Source organism: Idiotropiscis lumnitzeri, chromosome 5 (assembly GCF_059441095.1).
Source record: "Idiotropiscis lumnitzeri isolate Australia: NSW breed Sydney's pygmy pipehorse chromosome 5, RoL_Ilum_1.0, whole genome shotgun sequence".
In the NCBI taxonomy this organism is placed as follows: domain Eukaryota; kingdom Metazoa; phylum Chordata; class Actinopteri; order Syngnathiformes; family Syngnathidae; genus Idiotropiscis; species Idiotropiscis lumnitzeri.
This window is the reverse complement of record NC_142395.1, coordinates 27,877,140-27,902,225: the sequence shown is the minus strand read 5'-3', so window position 1 is coordinate 27,902,225 and position 25,086 is coordinate 27,877,140. Positions and strand designations below refer to the sequence as shown.

Below are 25,086 nucleotides of genomic sequence, written 5' to 3'. Positions count from 1 at the left end.
CTGGAACGGATAACTTTGTTTCACATTCTTTCCTATTGGAAATAATGCTTTGGATTTTGTACCATTCAGTTTTACTCAGAGTTTCGAGAAAGGATTAAAAACCGAGGTTCTACTGGACAAAGCAACAGATTCCAATTATTTCAACTACCGTATTTTCCCGACGATATGCCGCTACTTTTTTCCTCGATTTTGAACCATGCGGCAAATACAACGGTGCGGCTTTTCTGTGGATTTTTCTTTTACCACTAGGGGCGCTCTATAGTTCGAAAAATACACTAAATAAATCAAAAAAAAATTTATTTTCTCGTGGGTCTGTTCTGTTTTAATTATGAAAGTTGTTGACGTGTTAAAAGGCACTGTTTTAACAATTTGTTGATGTACCTTAATGTGCATTCACAGTAGAAAAAATCGTTCTGTACATGCAGTAAACAACTCATTTTTTTAATATATAAAACTGCGGCTTATAGCCTGGTGTGGCTTGTATATATATATATATATATTTTTATTTTTTTCTCCCAAAAAGTTGCTGCGGCTTATATGCGGGTGCACCTTATAGTTCGGTGGGTGCAGTATGCGAGCCCGGGGTGCCACATAATTTCCTGTGGCCCACAAATGTAAATCATGCGCATCTCCTTCATGTTTCTTTCCATGATCCATAGCAAAATTAAAAATTGTCTTCACTTTTGGTCATGTGATATTGCTACAATTTCCCTTGACTTCTGATTTCTAGAGCAGTTCTGCATCAATTTGTTGTTACTATGTCATCATTCAACATGGCGATTATTCATTTATATGCTTTCAGTCATAACAGCACTCTGGGCAAAACCAAAGCGACAATGCGGCCTGCAAAGCCCTCAACTTAGAGTGAGCAATAGCTACTAATTAAATGATTATTTGACAATAAAGTCTCGATAGAGGGGATTTAATTGAGTGTTGCCATTTTTTGATTTACGGTCGCTTATGAACTTGAAAGAGCTCATATGGTAGCCACACATTTAGCAGCGTTTTATGACTAACATGTAAGGCGTGACCTGAGAATCCGTCAAATCCAAAGTGTCGAGTCAAGGCTTTCACACTCGAGCCTTCCCAAATGGAAGGAAAATGTGAAATGTGCCACACTGTCACAAGTGCATATTTTTCCGGGGAGAAGCAGTGGGCGAGACGGTGAGTGTGCAGTCATTTCACAGTTTGCTCAAAAGGCTGAGGAATGCTCCGGTTTACTAGACGTTTTGGCCTCTTCAACGCCCAGCACTTCCTGGCAGCTCCGCATGCCATCACACACGCCAAAGGACCGACTGCTATATTACCCATCAGAAGCCTCCGCTTGACCCGTTTGTCCACCTCGGCGAAGGACGTGGCGTTGTGGTCCGACGACTCGGGGGTGGCCTCGTCTCGCTCTGCGACACAAAGCTTAGAGCTTAGGGCACACACTCACTAGTCACACATACTGCTTTGGGCATAACAAAGAAAGTCATGATGAGCTCTAATAGCCATTCAACGTGCAGCACAAACATGAACCGTGGATAGAAAAAGTCCACACACCCTGTCCGAATGCCAAGATTTTATGATGTAAAAAAAATGGGACCGAGTTAAATCATTTCGAAGCTTTTCCCGTTATTAATGTGATCCGCAACCTGTGGAACTCAATTAAGAATGTTGTTTCAATCTTTTTGAGAGGGGAAATGCAAATAAACAACTGAAATAATGTGGTGGCATAGGTGTGCGGTTCACATTTTGCTTCATGGGAGTTCGTACACACCTGCTCGCAAAAACGGTGCCACGGATTCATCACAAATACATTTCAGATGTTCGAGCAAACCTTTCCTGACATCTCAAGCCTCAAACCTGACGTATTGTACATTTTTCATTTTTAGGCAATTCCAAAAGCAACACTGCTCATCACCCGAAAAATACCGTACTTGGGGTGAAGCATGGCGGTCGCCATATAATGCTTCGGGATTATTTTTCTTAAATCGGAGGGAATTATGAACAGTTCAAAATCGCCGTCAGTGTTTGCATTAAACCCTCCGGCTTCTGCTAGAAAGGAAAAAAATTATTATTATGATTAATTCTGAGCACAACCATGTCCCAGTTACAAGAGGGTGTGCAGACTTGTGCAAAAGCTCTATTCTAGCCATTTAGTTCCTCTCTCTTTTCTTTTCTCATTGAAAAATATTTAAATCATTTATCTAGGTTTCATTTGTATAAATCACAAAAACCTGATGTTTGAAGAGGTGTGTAGACTTTTTATTACAGCTGTAGATTGGGAAATCTAGCTTCAGCGAATATACTTTTTGGGTTTTTTCCACTTTGTTTTTATTTTTCTGTGTCAGCTTCAAAGAATGTCGACTGGCTGTGCTATCGGATGAACGTGACTGTAAATGGGAAAAATCGGGAAGACTATTTGGAGGGGTGCATTGGGTCGAGGTTTTGGGTCAGAGATGGTGTGTGTGTGCATGTGTGTGTGTAATGTGTTGCACCTATTAAACCAATGGACTGCTACCGACAACACAAAAAAATATTTCTGCATGCAAGAAAAACATTTGGAACTCTGAAAAAAAAAATCGATGAGGTGTGAGCAGTGCTTGTTCTGAATGAATTCTGTTTTCTTCAGAATTATTTTGAAATTTCTCTGATTTATCATTTGCTTCCAGGTTTCGAATAACTCAATATATCTCGCTTGTGACATATATTTTGAGCAATATATGTTTTTTTTTATTATTATTCTAATGTACAATGCGTTATATTTATTTCATTTTTATATTTATTTTTTATTTAATTATTTAATCATTAATTCATTTAATTGATATATTGAATTTAATTATTTTCTGGTGAGGGGAGCTCTCAAGGCTTTCATTTTCATATTTATTTTTTATTTTAATTATTTAATCATTAATTCATTTAATTGATATATATAATGAAATTATTTTCTGGATAGGGGAGCTCTCCAATCTCGTCGTACACTGAGTACAAGGACAATAAACGGCATTCTGATTCTGATCATCTTCCACTTAATTGCACTTGAGTTTAAAAAAAAAAAAAAAGCACATTATGAAGTGATCCCACGGCAGTTCTCAGTAGCTCATTGCTGGTATGCTTTATGGGAGTAATAATTTGCTCAATTTTCATGTTATGAGTCAACAATTATGAAAAAAAACAAAACAAACGTCATACATCCATAAGACAGTACCGCTGGTGTCAGTGCTCGTCACGCAGCATGTTCGCTTTTTCCGACGCGTGTGTGTGTGCCTATCTCAGCACAACAGGAGACCCAATTTGGAAACAAGGCTGCACAGATATGCTTGGACCTAACACACACACACACACATGTACGATATCACCTGATATCTGCAGCCTGATCCCTATCCTTCATGCTCCACTCAGAAAGCTTTCCCGAGCTACCGTGTTTTCATTCATTCATCAAAATAAGCTCTGCTTGACTAAAGAAACAAAGTTTGAAACTAAGCTGGCCGGGGGCCGGTGCCCTCGTCAACTTGCGGTGGACTTTTCGTTCTATTTTGACAGGGAATATGACAAAACACACTGAAAAAGTATTTTAACAAGCACTTTTGCCCTGTTCCCTTCTCCCCTGTGTCAGGCTGAGGTTGGAAAAGATCCTTAGCCCCACTCACAATATCTGTTTTGATAGCTGCGCCATTCCACCAAATGGAAATATTCTGGATGCCTTTTGTACAACTTCATACACATTCAGCCAAAATGAATCTTGACACATTTGGTATCTTTGGAAAGTACCGCATGTGATATCCGATGAAACTCTGCACATTTGTGTCTGCATAGTCTGCATAGCATGAATTCACACTTGACTGAGCCGCCAGGGGCTCTGCGTGCTTTTTATAGCTTAAACTCCAACTTTAATGGAATATTAATCTTTAGGGAGTTCGCGTAGCAATTACAGCTTTGATGGTTTGCCAGCTCTTAATTCGCTGAAAGACTAGACAAATAGAAGCTGAACCGCAAAAAAAAGTTGCTGTGACTTATTTTTTAATAAGATCATTTTAAATGTAAAACAACTGACCGACATTATTATCTTTGTCAAGGCAGATTTATTTTTATTTTTTTTTAAACAGCTCCCGTATGGGACAACAATACCGTGTAATGGAAAACGTTACAGCTGGTATATATTGTACTTGAAAACTTCATTCTAATTCCAGATAGCAAGTTGTATGCATTGAAACGAGGAAAGACCAAACTGTGGGAAGTCATTTGACCATTTATCGACTATCTTTGATTTTTAGGTACATGTACTCGTACACACGTTGTCCTCACAAGGAAGGAAATTCATACACAAGTTGAAGGAACAGTGCTCACTTTTAAAACGATTGTGTCTTACTACGTACATTTATTCCCGCGGCTAGTGCCACTTTTGGCCAGTTTGAACATTTATTCAAAATGTTCATATAACCTCGATATCCTTAATGCGTTTTTTCTTTTCTCTTTTGTTCTTTGTCAGTTTTAAACTTCAACTAAGAGTGAGAAATAAACAGCTCAAAGCAAGCTTGCTTTGTATCTTGTTTGGAGAACCGTGCGAGCGCGATTCTTCTTTGCGGTTCCTCAAAGTGATGTTATGCAATCGTCTACCATTTCTTGACGGCGAGAGGGTGAGAACGGGTGTAAAGGAATACTTTGAAATGTGTCTTTTAATAAGAGTTGAAATGCGTGTGAGCGGGGAGAAAAACTACATGATCTTTCTATAAAGCAGATTTTAAGCCACGATAGAAATGGACTTCACGACCACAGACTTTCATGGAATCTATTAAGAAGGTTACAAAAGTTTAAAAAAATTGCCTGTTCAGTTAATAAACATACTCTAATTTTGCTTTTGACACAGATTGTTATACTAAATGATTATAATTTGATCACAGCACAGGCAGATTCTGAGCTCCGTTGACATACATGTTGCGGTATGTCATACGTATTTTATTTGTAAATACCGTATGTGAACGGCGGACAACAAACCCTTTGAATCGTTAAATAATCTTTTCTAATTCACTAGACAACACAGCTTTGGGGGAAGTAGATAAAGGGTGGAGAGTAGTGATGGGTCAATGAAGCTTCAAAACTGCTACACGAACCAATTGTAGTATTTTTGGACTCCTCTAGGTGGCACTCTCTGTTCAACATTGGGCTGAAAACAATCCATTGTCATTTTTTTAAAGCATTCATTTAAAGCAACAGTGCCACCTAGAGGACTCAAAAATACAGCAACTGATTCATGAAGCAAATTTGAGGCTTCATTTTCCCATCACTAGTGGAGAGGTGTCCAAGTGCTCACTCGACAGCCCAGATGCGCTACCAGACTCTCCTGCGACGGGCAACATTTAAGGGAATGAATGGAGCCACGTTTATCGCTTTGACTGGTCATGACTGAAGTCGGCTGTGACCACTCCCACAGCAGCGCTGCTCCCCTTTGCGCTTGTCTGCGAAATTACCATCGGGTCTAATCCGTTTGTGCACAGAGATACACCACGCGCTACGCAAGATTTATACAGGTCGCATATTAAAAAAAAAAGGAAAAAAAAGACCCCATGGGGTTCAAAACAAAGGTTCCACTGTTTGCTTTTACGTTAAAGCCCTCATTTAGCATTTTGTTGCAAATATTACGTGTGTGTGTGTGTGTGTGTGTGTGTGTTTGTTCTGACATACACAAACAAGAATATAAGGCTGAAAGACTTACCGACACATGACCTTCTGTCAGGCTGCAGAGTGTACCTGACGTGACACTTGCATATGGGGCCATCATCCGTGTCCTCACAGGTGTGCTGGCACCCCCCGTTGCCATGGTTACACGTCACTACGGGGGTCAACAACACGCAACTATGAGCCACACAGTCAGCAATTGTAAGCCCTCAAATGTGTGTGCATGTGTGGGTTTGTGGCGGAGCGAAAGCTTCACACGTACAGATGCAGCCTCTCTGGTTGCGCGCCAGCTCGAACCCCGGACGACACTCGCAGGCCACGCCTCCCTTGGGCGTCTCTTTGCAGATGTGGGCGCAGCCATGCTCCTTATTCATACAGTTGAGGCCCTCTGGGATGCACAGAGGAACACAATGAGGCTCATCGAGACTCCGACAGTGAGCGAGCGGCTCCACACAAACGGCGCTCATACTGAGAGATTAGCACAGGGCTGATTGTTCACACGCTTTGGAACAATCCAAAAACATGAACTGGCATGTTATTTTGAGCTAAGAGCATGCAGTGGTGCCTTGCGATAAGAGTGGAATTCATTCCGAGACTAGCTAAAAACAAAATGTATCTCAAATCATCGTTTCCCATTGAAATGAATGGAAATGACTGTAATCCGTTCCGGTCAACCCGAAAAGTACAACAAAAATTATAACGTGAAAAAAATAGCACTCCATAATTGTACTTTATATAGTCACAGAGTAATGACATATTAAATTGAATTAAAAGGAATTAAATAGTTGTACACTTTGGCCACCTGGGGGCAGTATAAGAGCGGCAGCCAGATACACTATTCATTGAACAGCATTAATATGAATCCCACTTGAGGTCTCAGCAACCCATGCCTCTTTGCAGCAGCCAATCATGTACTCAAGTGGGATACAGAATAACTTAATTAACTTTATTGAATGTGATGCACCGCGGCATCGTATCAAGCTAGCAGACTGAGAGGCTCAACTATATGATTGTTTTAAATACGTGTAACTGGCTTTGTTTAGTTTGACACTAAACATCAACTAGAGATGACGTGTTCACCATTTTCCAAACTGCTGCTTGGTGTAAAGTGTGTTGAATTATGTTCACATCCGTGAATACGCGGTTCCAGAGAGGACGCGGTCAAACGGTTGTTGTGTGCGCAACCGGGCTTCCTTGATGCTTTCAGCTGGAAAATGAGATATGGAGCATTTGTAAAGATGGGTCACAGCTGAGTAGCCAGGTCCTCGGGATTTTAAAAGGCCTGTCAGGACCCGATGGAGTGGCGAGCACAAAGGCGCTCCAGTGTGATGTGTGACACAGAGCACACGGGGGCGAGTGTTGCACTTATTAACTTGTTTTGTTCTCGGGGATGCAGACATCCTTTTTTTTCCCACAGCGTGTTGCCGCGGCGGATGAAAAGCGAAGGAGAATGGAAGCCAGCTGAAACTGTCAGGTCTCAGTTTTGAATTTGTATGAGAATTTGTTACTCACAACGAGACACGAGCATCGTCAAATCTCACTTAAGAGTTTGTAATGAGAGATGCGCGTGTGTATGGAAAGTCGTTTGATCATTTATTTGATAGCCTTGGTAACTAGTAGCCAATCGTATTGCAGCAGGGTATATGACCTGCCTCAAACTCAAGTGAGATTCAAATATCGGTACATTGAGACCTCTCAGCTCCTCTCTGAGCTTATCAGGACGGCACTAATATTAGTTGTTCTATGCAGAGCATAAAGAATATGACTTTTATTGTCTAGATGTGTTTTTCCACTACTGAAGACACTTTTAATTAATTGTATTAATATGATTATAACTTTAAATTGCAACAAGTCGGCCAAACGTGGCACTAGCAGAGAGAAAAAAAACTTTATCAATTTGACACAGTGCAGTAATTCTCTTAATACCTGAAATGTCTTACGAGTGAGGACAAAAAGCATATTATGATGGATAAGAAGTTTTGGGCAAAATAAAATTGGAATAACTGCTTATTAAAAAAAAAAAAACACATGTGTAAATAATTTCTTGTTTGCTCCCTTATCGTTTAAAACAGAGAGAAGAATTGGCAAAAACCAGTCATCAATTTTTTGGCCAATTTTGTTGAGGTATATTTATTTGCATGTCATTATCTAAATGTAAAAGAGATGGAATTAATGTTGAATCGGTTTTCCATCCATGATCACACGTGCGTTGTGGGCGTGTCGCATACTCACCAATCGAGCGGTGGATGCACGTGTGCTGATTGTCGCTGAGGAAGAAGCCGTCCTTGCAGCGGCACTCGTAGCTGCCCATGGTGTTGACACAAGTGTGCTGGCAGCCGCCGTTGTTGAACTTGCATTCGTCCACATCTAAAATTCAAAGTCGGAGCCATTCATGGGGGTGTTTACGACCAGGGGTGTCCAAACCACCACCCGGGGGAATTTGGGGCCGTCATCCATTTTTTAGCACATTGTGGTCTACTAAAATGAAAGATTTGGCAGCAGCCAATATATACAGTGTGTATACATAGTCTGCACACCCCTGTTGAAATTTCGGGTTTCTGTGATTTACAAAATGAGAACAAGATAAAAAACTTTGTCCAACATTAAAGGGGAAGTCAACCCCCAAAAGATTATTTGGAATAAAATGTTGTGTGCCTTTACATGTCTTAACACAGCATTATGATTAATCCGTTTGTGGAATATGAGTTTAATCATTTTTCCTCAGCCCTTTTGTCACTTCTGTCGACTGAAAATGACAACGACCAATCACGTCTTCCCTGTTTTCTGAAGTTGCTGCAGTCAGGCAAGACCTTCAAGGCCTTCTCTGCTGGCCTAACATAATCAAGAAATCATGATCATATCCTTCACAGTGATGTCATATTATATCCTAGCGTTGTATTTTTAGTGAGAGTTTTTATCCAATCAGAATTCAGCTAGGTGTTGCCAGGCAGATATCATAATTCCAGTAGCACGCACTATTCGTCCGTGGACTTCAGATACAATTGTTAAAAATGTCAAAGCGGCCCTTGTGTTGAGCTTGGTGGAAAAAGTTTGGACACCCCCTGGTTTAGACTCATTGGTTCAACTCAATCAGCAAATGCAAATCCATCACCACATTGTTTTGTTGATTGTCCCAAACCTCCGATAAATACAGCTTTTTCATTTCATTTCAGACATAAATATTTATCTGACTTTTGAGACAGCGCATGAACAAAACCAAAACTATTTGTATTAGGTTACATTTTCTCTCTGTGTGCGATTTTGAAAGCAAAAAAAAGAACTCCCGAGTCAGTGTGAGAAAGTTCGCACGGAGCCAACACAAATGCGATGTGTGCCATCAAAATCGCCCCCAGCTGAGCTTACCTAAACAGTTGTGACCGTCGTGGGCCAAATTGAAGCCGTCGTAACAAGTGCAGCGATAATTTCCTGGTATATTGTTGCATTCGTGTACACAGCCGCCATTGTACTCCAAGTCGCATTCATCAATGTCTGGGGAGTGAGCGGCACATAAATCATTGAGGTTGAGCAACAGGAGTACAGTACAGCTCATTTGCCAGAAGGTCAGCGTTGGCTAATGATGCTAAGCTAGGAAGGTCGACAGGGAAATACTCTCACAAACACCACTGAAACAAGTCGATTGCTCTCATATGCATGAAACTGAAACGCTCATACATAATATTGAAACTAGTGAAGCCTCAAATTTGCTTCATGAACCAGCTGTTGTATTTTGGAGTCCTCTAGATGGCAACGTTGGTTTAAAAATGGTAATTCGTTGCGCTTTCAGCCCAATGTTGTACAGAGAGTGCCATCTACAGGAGTCCAAAATGACTACATCCGGTTCATGAAGCAGATTTGAAGCTTCATTTCCCCATCACTAATTGAAACACTCTGATCCACACTACAGAAATGCTCTCATTCGTAGTACTGAAACAATGTCAAACACTCCTGAAATGCTCTCACATTTCGACTGAATTGCTCTCATACGCACAACTGAAACGCTCTCACAAGCTACTGAACGTTTTCAAGCACACCAACTGAACTCTTTTCACTCACACACACTAACTTTTAATTCACATGCACTATTGAAATGCTCTCACATAAACAGTCTCATGCGCACTAATGAAATGGTTTGATGAACACTACTAAAACACGTGAACATACACACACACACACACACACACCCACACACACGCACACACTCTAAAAAGCTCCCATTCGTCACAGTAACACTGAATACTGAAGCACTCTCACACTCACACTAAATGAAACAAGCTCTCACACAATGGAAATGCTCCAATACACAGTACTGAATTGCTCTCATGTACACAACTGAAATGATCTCCCGCTGACTGCTGAAATGAACTCATTCACACTATTGAAATGGGTTCATGAGTAGTACTTTCACACACACCAGCGAAATATTTTCGCTCACACACAATTGAAATGCACTCCCACTCTGGTCACATTTTTTCACTCATGTTCACTATTGAAAGATCTCACACAACGTTGTCATCTGCACTACTGAAATGCTCTCATACACGCCACTGAAATGCTGACGTAGACCATATTCTACTAATAATCTCTCATTACAACACTTAAATGCTTGTATATATGCATACATATGCACTCACACACACGAGTGACATTTTATTGCACCTACACACATTTGAAAAGCTCTCACATGCACAACCGAAACACTTATACACACTAAACGCTCTCATGTACACTACTAACACTGTCACACACCACTGAAACAGTCTCATACACAACTGAACCACGCTGAAACGCTCATCTACACACTACTACCATGTTTCTGTGCCGTGCATGAGAGCATTTGAGTAGTATGTGAGAAAGGTAATCCTCAATGACCTCCCTGACGACCCCCCTGATATGATGCTATGTGCACACATTACCTTCACAGTGTTGGCCGTCTCCTTTAAAGCCTGCTTTGCATATGCACTTGTATGAGCCCTGGGTCGTCTGACAAATAGCATCTATGTGACAGCCATCACTGCCCTCTGCACATGGGTCTGCTTGGAATACCATAGAGCACAGTCAACATGCATTGCCAACCGCTGAACGCAAAAAAAAAGTATTGCCAAAGTAATCAAGTAAAAACGAACGCATTGGAGAAAACGACAGATGTAGTTTAGCTTCACAATCATAAAGTAAACGTGTAAATTGGGCAAGAGGGAAGAAAAAGAGCGCACTCTTGAAAGCGTGCGTAAAGTAGCCGTCTTCCGACACACACACACACATACATACACACGCATGTATACACGCACAAATTAACACGCGCGCGTGCACACACGCATTTATCTATAAATGCACACGCGCACGCACGCACATACACGCACGCCATAAATCCCACCTCGAATCTCTGGAAGCGCAGCGCTTTGGCGACTATTTAACAAGAGCAAAAACAAACAAAAGTCCCTTGTAGCCCAAATAGCTCCCATGGTGATACGATCCAAGTTTAGAGGTCTGCTCAAAAGGACGCGTACGCACTAGAGTCGTGACCAAGCGTCCGCCTCATTTTCATTCTAGCCTGTCAATCTGTCTCACAAGGGCCTTTTGAAAAGAGAAAGGAGTGAGTAATAGTGAATGTGTGGGTCTGCCTCTGTGTGTGCGCGCGTGTGTGTGTGGCGGTGTGCGTGTGTGTATGCCCGAGGGAGCGAGAATGAGGGCGTGCGCGTGTGCGCGTACACGCGAGAGAGAGGAGAGAGAGGAAAGGCTTTTGAAGCGGCGCAGTGTCAAGGTAAAGTATTGACAAGCACAAAACCGGAAACAGCTATGCACAAAATAAAAGCACCAATTCCGTTCAGCAAAAATGTATTTTAATTCTGAAATAATCCATCTACGGTTCGACGTGTGTGTTGTGTCACTTGATGGAATTTGGCTTCGTAAAGCGCTGTAAACGTTTAGTGTGCTTTGTAAAATCAGCAATAATAAACTACGAATTTAGAAAAGCAAACAATTAGTACACCCGACATTATGGGTTTCCACGAGCTCCGGTTGTTTGCTAATTTAGCTCCAAACGTAAATATGGCTAGAACGCTGACCTAACAACGTGGTTGCTTAGCAACTCAGTTTTGCCAGTCAACCGGAAACTTCAAGCAGTCACAATAAATAGCCATCCATCCCAAATTAAACGCCATGTTTATTTACTTATTTGTAGTTTTTTAAAGCGTTGCAAAAGGGGATGATGCTACCTTGATTCAATGCGCGTTCTCTATCCCTTTTAATCGTGAATGCTAACAAGAAAATTTAAGGACCAGGAAACCCTACAATTATGTCACCAGCTTTCGTCAAAGCTGTGAGCAATCTAACCTTGATTAAGGGAGATGAACATTTTACATAAACTGGTAAAGCAAGTCGTATAATGCATTTCGTTAATATAATTGTTACAGTTGCGCCTTGTATGATTCTTTTCCTAAAAGGATATATGAACACCGCTTACAAAAAGTGAGTGTTAAGCATTCGGGTACCATTTTAGGATGTCTGTTGAAGGCACGATGTCCTAGCAACTTCTTCTGACAATTGAGGGACTGATACAAAATTGACCAAATGTTTTTATTACATCAATTTCCTTGGAAATTCCCGTCTATAGATGTTTATTCACAGCCATTATATGAGTCAAAGATCACGTGCAAATTCTGGGACAACTTTAACTTACCTTATTACTTACCTTTGTCTGGGCGTAGTCTTTGTCACTGTCACATAATTTCTGTTTCCACGTGACCAACGTATTCATCCCTGTTTTCCCTGAATATAAACTCTTGTATTTCCTACTCAATTGGGTATTTTACTGATTTTGTGCTCTAAGGTTAACTCTGTTTGTCTCTTTCTGGGCCCCGAGTATTTAAATATATTTGATTTTTAATTTGAGTAATACCGGCAATTAAATACAATCTAGTACATTTCGAAGTGAATCACAACCAGGTTTGAACGGTCGCGGCTGTTTTGTTAATAGTTATTTGGCGCCATCTAGTGGTAAAGACAAACATCTCAAAGACACCGTTTTATTTTATTTTCGCTTAATACAGTACTGCTCTACACGGTGATACAGTATAAAGTACAAAAATGGGGAAAAACATTGAAAGTTTGCATGTTCAAGGGAAGTGCGCCAAAACATTTGGAAAACGCTCTACACCAGCTATCTCAATAAAAAAAAGTTCTGCAATAAATAAATATAAATTACATGAGAAGACAAGGTCAGGTAATTCATTAAGGCACATCTCACTTACAAAAAAAATGCACCTGCAAAAAAAGCTTATCAAGCAGTTTAAAAAGGAGCCAACCATTCTCCTTTCCATGAGAACCTTAATAAAATGAAAGAACCCTGCCACCACTAAGATGGTTTACAAAAAAAAGGGGGGGGTGCTGGGGGCAGAGACAGCATGCCATGGCTATCACAGTGCAACCTGAGCATCATGAACATTAGACATATTTGGGACAATAACAATTAATGGTGATTATGGGCTTTGTATACAATTCAATTTGGTAGAATCAGGACCAAGGCCACTTAATGCTGGAGGAAACCACAAGAGACCAAAAGCCGCACATTCAAAATGTCTGCATAGTTTTTGACAGTTGACATGACAAATCACATGCAGTCACCTACGCCCACTATTTCGAATATATTACACTTCCCTGAACTTTGTACCAAATAAAAATACACGTGAGCACTTGAATGGTGTTTTAGCATAATCGTCAATTGGAATGGTAAACTGGGTGAGCTAGCACAAAAAAGTCCAAGTAGTGGTTTTCCATTCTTGCAAACAAGAATTGCTTGCATGGAACTATTTACAAAAAAAAAAAGGTGGCTGTACAAATGCAATAAATACACAATTTGTTCCCCCCTAAAAGGCAGAGAAACATACTGCATGCATCTTCTAATCACATCTATTCAGATCAATGTGCTCCAAGTGTTTTTAAAAAAAAAAAGAAAAAGTTTCAAACTCGTGACATGCTTCATCTGCCAAAAACATCGCAATTCATTTCTTCAACAAAAAAAAATATTAAAATGTAATTGAATTCATTTTTCTCCCTGCTTGTCGCTAGCATCCACCCTTGTGTGTACTCCACTAAAAAGTCACATGTGAAATCAACGACAGAATAAAAGTTTGCAGCATCATGTGAAGGAATAACTCCAACACAGAGGGAAAAAAAAGGATTAGAAATAGCTGGTGTTTTTTTTTCCAAAAATGCAAATCATGGAAAAATAGAACAGTCTCGATATGTATGAAAGTGACAAAATATTTACAACACCAATCACAAGGATAACCAAAAATAAACAAATGAGTTTTAGCAGAATTATTCCTCCTCCTATAAATAAAACTAATGCCCATAAATTGATTTTTTTTTTTTTTTTTTTGATTTTGTGTTTTGTATTAAAAAAAAAAACTATACAAAAGTCAACCCAATACATCTAACCAACCGATCTAACGAAGATGGAAAAAGGGAAGTCTGCCACTGGAGACGAATTCCGGGTGAGTTCCATGGACAACTCCTGCGAGGTTAAACGAGAGCCATCACCATATTTCTTTCCTCCGGGACTTGTGGCGGGAGTGTTTCCGGAAGAAGGGAGGGAACTTGCGTGGGCGCCAGAGTCTTCTGCGTTTTGGAATTGCAGCAGGGCTTGAAGACCCGAGGATCGATGATCACCTCGCCGAAGCGGCCCTTGTACACGATCCCGCAGCAAACTTTTTGCCTGGAGATGATTTGAAAAGAGAGAGAGAGAGGAAAAAAAAAAAAGACTCATTCACTCAGTTGGACAAGACTTCTTTATGATTTCCAGCGACTGCACTATTCCAGTAGTGATCAAACTTTTTTTTTTCCATGGCGACAGTGACTTCCTTCACCTCACATTTATACAACACATGAAAACCAGTCCATCAGAGTCGGTAAAGATCAAGGTCATTATCGTTAATGAAAACGCTCTCACCTTTTCCAGTAGGAGCGGTCCAAGAAAGAGAAAGCCGAGGCGGAGGGTGAAGAGCGCCGTTGTTTGGACTCGATGTCTGAGCCGTCATCGGACAGGTTGCTGTAGCTGGGCGACTGGGCGGGAGACACGCTGGACGTGGTGCTGTGGGCGTCCGAGTCTGCTTGCAAAACAAAACATTCAGTCAAGAGGTGCGAGTTGTTTCATGTCAACGGGGGTGAAATCAGCAAAGGCTTAAACGCGATCAAAAAGCGCGACTTGCATTTGACAATTTTCATATTTTGTTTCAGAAAATTGTATCATAATTGTCTAATCTCTCCATTTGGTAGCATTTCTTTTGGCTTGACGCCCTCCAGTAAGATTAAGTCAAGTACATTTTTATCCAATCAGATTTCAGCCTCATTGTTTATACTTAACATTGTTGGTGGGTATGGCGCATTTTATAAACATGTTTTTTTTTTTTTTTACACATTATAAGATAAATATTGGGGAAACCTTGATTATGGATAATCTAACTAACAGTACATTTAGAAAAACTGGTCATCCCATGATACAATGAGAAGCAATTTAAAGCGTTTCAGCTTGCCAAAATGAAATATATCCATTCAAAAAATGGAAATATAGTTTGATTTCAATGTTTGGCTTGGATATTAATAATATAGGACATATTTGCATATTTATAATGGCCGACCATTAAATATTGTCACTGTCATTCCTCAAGTTTTCTCAAACCAAGAATAAAGAAAACGCAACAATAGGTTTAAATTAGCAGATGTCACATCTTGGAAATCGAACCGTCCAACACCGACACGCTTTGTGTTTTGCTCACACAAAAATGGACTTACTTTGTCTCTTTAACTTGTGAAGCCTCTTCAGCTTGCTTTTCTTCTTGCCATCGCTGTTCTTGATCTTTTTGGGTTTGGTCACTTTGAAGCCCGGTCCAGCTCTGGCATCCACCACCTGCATCGAGTCAGACAACATAAAAGTTTGATCACCAAAGACATGATTTTAAAGGAAAGGTGAAAAGAAGAGGTGACAGAAAAACCATCCACCACTAATTATTCTTACAAATGAAACACACACCAAAAAAAAAAAAATCTCTTACAATTTAAAAGCGTAAGGAGTCCAAAGTAATGATAGATTCAAGTTCAAATGTCAGAAAAGTCCATACTCAAAGTGCAGACACCAGCAAAATCTAATTGAAATCTGCAATTATTTGTACTTACATGGTTCCAGTTTTTCTTGGAGCCATTGGGTAGTTTCTTCCACCTCTTTACCAACAACACGCAAGCATTGCAGATGTCGCCAACACGGTCCTCAGACAGCCTATCAATACACAAGTTCAAGTTCTTTTCAACGTTTCATGCTGGTCTTTTAGTGATCCCGCAAGCCAAAAAGAAGTCCGCAGGTTCTAGAGCGTTCTCTATTCGGGCACCAATGCTTTGGAATGCACTTCCCTCAGATATTAGAGGCGCCACCTCAGTAGAAATGTTCAAAACACTATTAAAGACGCATTTATACTCTTGTGCATTTAGCTGAAATATTTGTTGGCCTGTTTACTGCCGCTTTTTTTTTCTTTTGTTTTCTTTTCTGCCCCCTTTTCCCCCGGCTGGGGGATTAGGTGACGGTGACCCACTAGGAAGTTTAAGGCATTGACCAACTGGGCATGCACCTGTTCCAGTGATGTCGTCTTCCTGCAGCGCGACATTTGATCAATTTATTTATATACTTTAGCATCTAATTTAATTATTTGTTGGCCTGTTTACTGCCGCTTCTTCTCTTTTCTGCCCCCTCCTTCCCCTGCTTGGGAATTAGGTGATGGGGACATGCTTTGAAGATTACGGCACTGACGAACCGGGAAGGGACCTGCTCTGCCGAAGTCGTCTTCATGCAGCGCCTTTTCTGATTTCCTTATATTTCAGCACTTCATTGAACTACTTGTTGGCCTGTTTGCTATTTCTGTTCTTTCTTTTCTGTTCCCAATTCCCCGAATTAGGTGATGGCGATTCACTTGGAAGTGGCTGTACTGAATTTACACCAACTGACCGGTACAAGATCGAAGGCTCATCTTCGGAAATGCTGCCATGGATATTACGGCCCTGGATGAGGACCCACTCCACTGAAGTCATCTTCCTGCAGCACTTCATTCAATTGACTCTTATATTATCTCATCTATTATTGCATAGCATCATTGTATGTGTCAAATGTTGCCCAGTTGGCATCCATTGCAGCCTGGTCATCCTGGAAGGGGGATTCCCACATCTGTGGTCCCTTCTCAAGGTTTCTCACTTTTCCCCTAATGAGGTTTTGTGAGTTTTTCCTTGCCCTCCTGGGGGTTAAGATCGGGGATGTCGATTGTGGCTATGTAAAGCCCTTTGAGACTGTCTGTGATTAAGGGCTATACAAATAAAATTGACTTGACTTGACTTGACTTCACACCGAGCACTGCCATCATGATCAATTTTTTGAGGCACGTGTGGCAAATATTGTAGTTTGGGTCTCGGCAACGGCACGAGTTCCGTCTCTGCTCTCATACTGCTGACCTAAATGAGCTCAGAGTGGCCGCAATTTCAAGGGCATCCGTCGTACTAAGCATGTTTCCTCCTCGCCTCATATAGTTGAAGCAGCGTTAATCCCAATTTTGCTCACTTCGGTCAGGTGACTTACCAGGGAAAGTAGTCACATGACATAGTTGGAGGCTGCAGACAATTATATCTTCATTTAGTCTTATGTTGATTTTTTTAATTAACATAATATACTGCTACTACTAATAATATTCAATATTTTGGTTGCAATGCAAGCTCATACAGCTGAATCGGGATTTAAGGCGTGCCCTATCATTTCAAAAGACAACACGGGTTAATTTCTACGAGCATTACAATCGTTGGTTTCGATGCTAAATCTTAAAATCTGAAAATGCAGCAATGGATGATCACAATTGACTACTGGTGTGATAACCAATGAATCATTTAGAGCTATTGTTTAACTTGAACTTTCCAAATCCTTGGAATTACAGTCTGTCAACAGTAAAAATACAAAGGTTTCTGTAGCGGTCCATGAAAGGAGGGGCCGATTATCTTTGAGGCTCATCAAAATAAGACATTTGCAAACTTCTGCTTTGACGTTGGGAAAACAATGAGAAACATTTTCAAACAGATGTTATGGACAAAATCTGGAACAATCAATCAATTCATTGTGCATTTTCGGCACTCTCTATTTCAAATAATGGCTATTTTTTAAATAAAGGTACTGACATTGATTTTTTATATCAATTCGCTTCACAAAAAAAAGACAAACAGTTTGTTGTTATTAAAATAATTAGTGGCAGCTCCAAATACAGCCCTAATAAAATATAATAATTGAAAGTCACTCAAACATTATGGACTGTTTAAACATTAACAATGTGCTTCAAAGCAGGAAAATACACTTACTTTAATAATGATTAAATTAAAATGTGTTGCACATAAGTTTAATCATGATTCTATCTAGAAAGTGTACAAAACAAATGACCTAAAAAGTTAAAGAAAAATGAATATTACTTTACTTGTCGACTTGGAAAAATCACGAGCAAGTAACAAGAAAAGAAAACCAACATAAATGTGACATATTACCCAAAACAGAGCCGGAACGTGTCTTCATATCGACTGCTGTCTGTGAAACGCGAGCTGGATGACTTGGTCTTGCAGATGCAGCAGCCGTCGTTACTCCGGTAGATCTTTGACTTGTGAAAGCCAAACATAGTCTTCCTTCTTTTGCAGCTCAGTGCACACGTTAAAGAACCTGGAGGAGGAACGCACGCGCACGCACACAAATGAGAGCTCGTTCTACTAGTCGTGCACAAGGAGCGGAGGCGCTGCACACTCTGGCGCTCTCCACCATTGTGCAGGGGGGCGGTCCCCGCACCGACCACACGTTAAAACACGAATGTGTCGTTTTTATATTACACACGTGATACTTAAATTGAGATACTTAGATAGCAGAAGACAAAAGCGTGGACTTGACTGTGCCACTTTTTTCACAAATCCAAGCAATCCAATGTCGATTTAAATGCAGCGCAACTATGGCTTCACAGGAAAGCAAACAAGATTTTAAAAACCCAAACTGCAACGCGACGTCCACCACCAACTGACAACGACATCGGTTGTGCAGACAGTCATGAACACGTAACATTCCCGCGTGTAAAAAAAAAAAAGTGAAAATATCATTATAAAAGTCTCGAGGTGTCATTCGACGTCCGAGTGCAAAGGCAGCAGCAGCTCGCGTCTATCGGAGAAACAAAAAGCTACTCGGGACGATTTGTTGAAACATCAAACACTTGGTTCCAACATGAACAACTTAGGTTTCACTTGGAGTTATCCACTCGCGTTGATAGTGTCGATCAAAAGGCGAAACGTCGCGTGAGAATCGGTGTTCCCTTTAAATTCAAACTTTTGCCCGCTAGAGCGCCAAATACGGCTCATTGTTGTTAGCCGTTAGCATGCTGGCTAGCCCGCTCCCCGCACCACGCCATGCTGCCATTCACTTCCATTGTCGGCGGCTCTTTGTGCAGCTCACTCGCCACTATGGACGACAACTACACAGTCGACATTAAACAACACTCCCAGTTTACTTCACCCTAAATACACTAGCAACATTTCGCGAATGTCACCACTACGTTAAGGAATTAAACGGAGACTTACCGAAGAAAAACTTTGAATCTTCGCCGTTTTCTTGTCACGCACTGCGCATGCTCCTTACTACGACTGCATACAGCTGGACATTAAAATATGATTAGCATGAAAAGCCCGAATGAAGCGCGCGAGTGCACGATGACCATATAAGGCGTACAGGCGTAGGGTTTGAACTTGGCTCGACCAATCAGAGACACGTACAGAAGAGCGGAATTCTGGGAGTTGTGGTGAACAGGTCGACTGGAGCGTTGTTGAATGCTGATTTAAAACTACAGTACCAACAAGCCACCTGGCATACGACTTTTAGGATAAACAGCCATTTGACTTGGCGCGAACGAGTTTGTTTACAAGTTCTACCCCCAAAAGGGCTCATGTAGAGCATTTTTAAAAGAAAAGCACTCAACAAAATGGATACTTGCGGGCTTTAGTAAAAATGGTAATCTTTAGAGCTTATATAGAGCAAGAAAATACACTTTATACTTCACGATTACTGTCTGTAAAAAAAAAATCAAACTGTTGCCTCGATTCAACTTTTGCAGACTACGACAACTTGGATGACTGAGAATCTACATACACAAAGAAACATGTATTTTTTAGCTAGCACACAGTTTTGTTTTGTTTTTATTGATGATGCTAAGTTAAAAATGACTAGAGCATTTATTCTCAATTAAGTATTATGTTCAAAACTCAAGAAACGCAATAAAGAACAATAAAGTTTCGCGCCATAAATTTCACATTTCCAAATTTCACCAAAATAACATTACAGATGCATTTATTCTTTTTTATATATTTGTACACTGTACATGGCCTCTCACTTAGTAAACACTACAATACACAGCTATTTCATAAATGTACAAGTTTTTTGGAAAACAAAAATATATATCTTGCAAGACGCTCAAGTATGAGTCATACAGAGAGGAGTTCATTCCAGACACTGTTGGCACAGAAAAGGAGTCCTTCAATTATCAAATCTCTTTACTCTATCCAGAGAAGTTCATGAGGGACCTCAGGTGACCCTGACATAGGCTTTGTAAGTGGGGCACATTTTCTGCTGTGGAAATTGCATAGCAAGAAACCATGACAACAACATTATTTGGTGGGCAATCAAAGCATTTTTGCTCCCATTGTGAATGGCTGCAGAGGAGCAGCAGGGGATCAAGGATCATTTCTCCCAAGATGCTGACAGGGCTTGGATAACGGTTGAGGATGGGCTGGGAGGAGCTATTTACATAAAGGCTGTCATTGTGCAGAAAGTTGGGACCAAACATTTCTTGAGGAAATAGAGCAAAAACTAACACACTGAAGGTGTTTTGTATCTTCAATCCGGGATGGAGTCTCTGTTTCATGCAAGAAGGATCCTTTTTCTGCACTGAAGGTACGAAGGTATTTCACATAAAAAGGTCTGCATACATTTCCCAAGAAAAGGCTGTATTGGAAGCGGCCTTTGTCTTCTTTTTCTAAGTTCCACAGTTCAAGTCTCCCGTCTCTGTCATATACATACTTATAAAGCATACCTCTACATTTGCTTTCAGCTCTGCATTATGACATTGGAATCAGAGTGGACAACTGAGCAAGCAACTTGACTGTTTTTTTTTTACAAAATAATACTGTTTTTCTCTGATAAAATATATTAACAGTTTTGAACCCCACACCCCCCTTAAATACAGCCATAGTCAGCAGTTCACTCCAACAATGAAAATATTAAGCTTTTGATAAAAGGTAGCACAAGTAGGTCATGGACAATAATATGGAAAACATGGTTCATAAAACAAAGCATGTTTGAAACATGACCACATTGAGGATAAAAACAAGAGATTTCAAAAGGCTCATTGCACTTAAATACAATATATGGCAAATGTAACAGTGTCTTTAACATAAGCCAAAGTATGTCGTCTGTTAAGAGTTTGTTCCTGCATATAAAGATCACTGAATTGGCGCAACCAGCGGGACGCTAGTTTGGTTTAAATGCCGACACCTTTAATGAGCGACGCCTCCAGGGTGATGTTGAACTCCTGCAGAGTCTGAAGCACTCGAATCAGAGAGTTGACCAGCGAGCGGTCCTTGATCAGCGCGGCGTCCTCGTACATCTGGGCCGTGATTGGACAGTCTGCCAGGAGGGCGATCCAGTGATGTAGCAAATGGTCCCTGAGACAAACACAAAACAAGGAGGAGAATCAACAAATGCACACCGTTGTCATTGAAGTATATTTTAAACAATGCAAGCATGAAATAAAGTTTTACAACTCACGCAAGATAAACTCCTGAGTTTGGCCCAAAAAAACTGGTAACAAGATTGAGCGCGAGCTCTTTTTTTAGTTGGACATCAAATGCTACTATTTTAGCAACCATTTAAGAAAGAAAAAATGATGGTCCTAATGTCAGTGAAACCATCAGTGGGTTTCCTAAAGTTACCTCATGATGACAGGGTGGACAGCGATTTCAGCGACACATACAAAATGTTCAAGATGGTTGTGAAAATAGAATATCAATGAACTAAATGACGATTTTTTATTAAATAACGCGAAAAAAAGACTGACTACACACTGTAGTTAGCAAGTTAGCAGTTGGTGGTGAGGGTGAGAGTTTAACCTCAATTTATATAAGAAAAAAAAAAACATTTGTCATTAAATATGTTGGTGTTGTCTACTACAAACAGATGTTTCCTGCCTACCTTGCACCAAGACAAATGAGCATCTGAAACTTTCCGTCCTTGCCGATGTTTCTCGACGTATTGTTGATGGCACGCATGAAGCGGCAGAAGTGGCGCACCCGACTTTGCCAGTTCTCATCCGGATTCACCTCCCGTTGCTCGGCGCTTTCAAAGTACACTTGTGCCTTTTCTGTTTCGTGACAACACGATTGAAAATAATAAATAAGATTCAGAATAGAGCAAATATTGTGTCAAAAGGAGATAGTGGCTTTTACCCAAAAAGTCCCAGATGAAGACATTTTTAAAGAGTCGAGGCGATTTAAAACCGTGCTGGAAAACCTGCTCCAGCGCCCAGACGAGGCCAAACTCCCCACAGAGTAGAAGAGTCAAACTGCCTCTCTGTAAGTAGCAGAAACAACAGCGATGATTTCATGGCAGGTGCTCATGACATGTCCGACGACCATGACTATCAAACACACCGTCATCGATTAGCGTGTTTTCTTAGCACATTCAATTTGTGATTTAGCAATTTGCAAACAATCTGTTGCGACCATATGAAATTACACCGGCATCTACAAGCACTTTTCAATTCAGTGCAATTGAAATGATCTGCTTTGGTGCCGAATACTAGTGATGATAAATGAAGCTTCAAATCTGCTTCATGAATCAATTGTAGTATTTTTGGACTCCTCTAGATGGCACTCTCGGTTCAACATTGGGCTGAAAACACACTGAATTGCCACTTTTTCAACCCTTTATTCGAACCAACAGTGCCATCTAGAGGACTCGAAAATACAACAGCTGCTTCATGAAGCAAATGTGAAGCTTCATTTTCCCATCACTACCGAATACCACAAACGGCAAAACATGAAGACAACTACGCATCATTCTAGGTCAGACAATTCTTGTGAGATTTAAAACAGCTGTCTCATTTAAACTTTTATATGTCTTTAACGGTCCGAAAGAGACGACGCAGCAGCCAGAAAAGGTTGCTGCTTCTCAAACTGAGTGATGAATAATAGAAAGACGCGATGGTGGCTTGTCTAGACTACTGTCTCCCACCTCCTTTTCCGGTTTGTGGAAGTGCTTCACGATGCCGTTGATGGCTTCTCCCACTGCCTCCTGGATCTGACCTGTGTTTAACTCTGTCAGAAGAGAAAGAAGACACGGCTGATGAGTCACGTAACATGGAGGGAAACATATTTCGCTTATAGTTCTTTTTCATCCCTACTGGTCGCCAGAGGCGATGCTGAAAGCACTCAATGGTCCCTTTAGGCAACGGCAGTTCGAGTATGCGTGACAAGAAAGGTCACCTGTGCCCCCCGGATAACCTGGGACAGGTATACATTCCGCTGTCACCAGATGTTTGTTTCCTACAGAATGTTCTCGCATGAACACGAGGATTGCAAGTGATAGAACAACCTGGCAATCATAGATTCGTAGAACCACAGTTGCATTTACAGCGGGTTTGATCTGCTTTTTATTCCAGATTATATGACATAATATATCACGGTTTCAAAATCACTGATAATCTCCAGCTAGCATTTCAAGTGGTGACAGCGACGTTACATCAGTAAAAATTTTCGTCAGGGTCCTCTGTTTCATTCCTGAAATCGGGCCAGGCAATGTGTTGCCACATATTGACCAATTTATCCTTTAACTCATTCACGACCAGCCAAGTAAAAAAAAAAAAAAAAAAAAGGATCTTTGACGACTTTAGCCGTCAATGGCAGTAAGTGTGTAACACATATTGTGTTGAGGGCTGCCATCTTGAATTCGTGTGACTGGAGAACGCGTTATTATTTCCGACTGCTAAAATGACATGCACACTGAGTTTTGGACCTCGCGAGATGCAAAATATCAGACATGTTACATATTTTTCTTAAGACCTCGTGAGGCAGAAGACTCCCCAAAAACATCAGATTATCTAAATGTGCAAAAAAAAAGAAAAAAGAAAAAAGAAAATGGATGAACTGACTGAGTTTTGTGGCGCTGTTTCTTACTTGGCTTGCTATTTGGTGAGATGGTCACGAATCTCCTCATCATCCCCGGCGACTGCTGCATTGGCGGCGTGCGACACATCCGTTCGTCGTTCTCCGTGCTGGGCGTCATCAGCTCCCCGACGAGGATCCTCTCCAGGCTGCCGTCATCCACGCCCTTGCCTAACCAGCGCCCGCACGGAAACCTGCCCGGCAAACAAGCTTGTTCGTCTTGTGTTTTTGATCAAAGCCATGTTGAGGTGAATTTTACTTGAACAAGTTGAGCTTACTTGTATGTGTGTCCTGTGATCTCATTCCGGACCATAATGCATTCCACCAACCATTTGGCGTAGAGGCCCGTATTATCATGACCCATCTGCACTGTGGTCAGTTTACCGAGGTTCTGGCACTGGAAGAGAAGGAACATATTCTCTTCAAACTTTGGGTCAAAAGGTGAGGTGAACAGAGTTGTCAAAAATTGTACTCAAGTAAGAGTCCAACGTGAACAGAGCGTCCTAACGATGCGGTGCGTTCCAAAATCTGTAAATCTTTTTGTGACTTTCTTGAGCGCTCCGCTTGACTGACAGGGAGCATTGCACTGGTTAAATAAAGGAAATGCGCACATGACAGGGGGTACGTTTTAGCGTGCATGCATGCTACCGTAGGTTTTAAGCTGCCGTATGTTTTACCACGTCTGCGCCCAATAATAAGGTGAGCCATATGTGTTAAATACAAAAATAGCACCCGTAACTGAGACAGCACCTTTTAATACGGTGCATCTTATGGTCATGAATGGATAGAATAATAAGCCCAAATAAAAAAATATAGCACTCCAAATAATTACCTAAGTAGGAATATTGAATGAAAAAAAAAGTACTCAAGTTCAGAGTAAATAGCGAGTAACTTTTGATTGAAAAACATCAAAGCACTTTTGTCTAAATTGGTGTCAGAAAATAAATTTCCAAGACGAGACAAACCTCAAACGTGATCTCCTGAGTGTTCCGTGGGACCTGCAGCACGCCCGTCTCGGCCAGTTCACCTGACACGCACACCCAAGGATTGGCTGTAAACATGGAGCCGCCCAACTTCTTGCTGGGAACCACTACAACGTGATAGGGGATCACTGGGAGGCAAAAGAGACAATTTGTCATTTCAAGTTGAATCAACACCAAAGCAAAGAGTTTA

General features: G+C 40.9%; 3 protein-coding genes across 11 annotated transcripts in view; all 3 read right to left on the bottom strand.

Annotated features, from left to right (window-relative positions):
- The window catches only part of scube2 (signal peptide, CUB domain, EGF-like 2), a 32,824-nt gene extending 21,494 nt beyond the window's left edge, over positions 1–11,330 (bottom strand). For 3 of the 6 annotated variants that reach the window (XM_088297075.1, XM_088297077.1, XM_088297079.1), the window contains exons 1-7: positions 11,030–11,330; positions 10,572–10,691; positions 9,022–9,147; positions 7,891–8,025; positions 5,921–6,046; positions 5,696–5,812; positions 1,308–1,397 (exon numbers count right to left, since the gene is read on the bottom strand). In XM_088297075.1, the coding sequence (XP_088153201.1) occupies positions 1,308–1,397; positions 5,696–5,812; positions 5,921–6,046; positions 7,891–8,025; positions 9,022–9,147; positions 10,572–10,691; positions 11,030–11,117 (802 nt within the window). In that variant the 5' untranslated portion in view covers positions 11,118–11,330. The remainder of the gene's footprint in view (positions 1–1,307; positions 1,398–5,695; positions 5,813–5,920; positions 6,047–7,890; positions 8,026–9,021; positions 9,148–10,571; positions 10,692–11,029) is intronic. The other 3 variants (XM_088297078.1, XM_088297080.1, XM_088297076.1) reach the window with 2 other exon arrangements.
- Positions 11,331–12,666: 1,336 nt separating this feature from the next.
- Positions 12,667–19,416, bottom strand: sinhcafl (SIN3-HDAC complex associated factor, like). 2 transcript variants are annotated; one of them, XM_088297320.1, is made up of 6 exons: positions 19,282–19,416; positions 18,214–18,382; positions 15,829–15,928; positions 15,448–15,562; positions 14,606–14,765; positions 12,667–14,371 (listed from the first exon to the last, which is right to left on the bottom strand). In XM_088297320.1, exons 2-6 carry the CDS (start codon positions 18,339–18,341, stop codon positions 14,179–14,181), a joined length of 696 nt encoding a protein of 231 aa, XP_088153446.1. In that variant the 5' UTR covers positions 18,342–18,382; positions 19,282–19,416; the 3' UTR covers positions 12,667–14,178. The 2 variants fall into 2 exon arrangements, with proteins under 2 accessions (XP_088153446.1, XP_088153448.1); XM_088297322.1 differs by having other exon boundaries at positions 14,606–14,762.
- Positions 19,417–20,027: 611 nt separating this feature from the next.
- Positions 20,028–25,086, bottom strand: part of dennd5a (DENN/MADD domain containing 5A) — a 28,485-nt gene continuing 23,426 nt past the window's right edge. For all 3 annotated transcript variants that reach the window (XM_088296582.1, XM_088296584.1, XM_088296583.1), the window contains 7 exons: positions 24,879–25,024; positions 24,192–24,310; positions 23,926–24,107; positions 22,985–23,067; positions 22,198–22,321; positions 21,944–22,112; positions 20,028–21,417 (listed from right to left, as the gene is read on the bottom strand). In XM_088296582.1, coding sequence (XP_088152708.1) covers positions 21,234–21,417; positions 21,944–22,112; positions 22,198–22,321; positions 22,985–23,067; positions 23,926–24,107; positions 24,192–24,310; positions 24,879–25,024 — 1,007 coding nt within the window. In that variant the 3' untranslated portion in view covers positions 20,028–21,233. The remainder of the gene's footprint in view (positions 21,418–21,943; positions 22,113–22,197; positions 22,322–22,984; positions 23,068–23,925; positions 24,108–24,191; positions 24,311–24,878; positions 25,025–25,086) is intronic.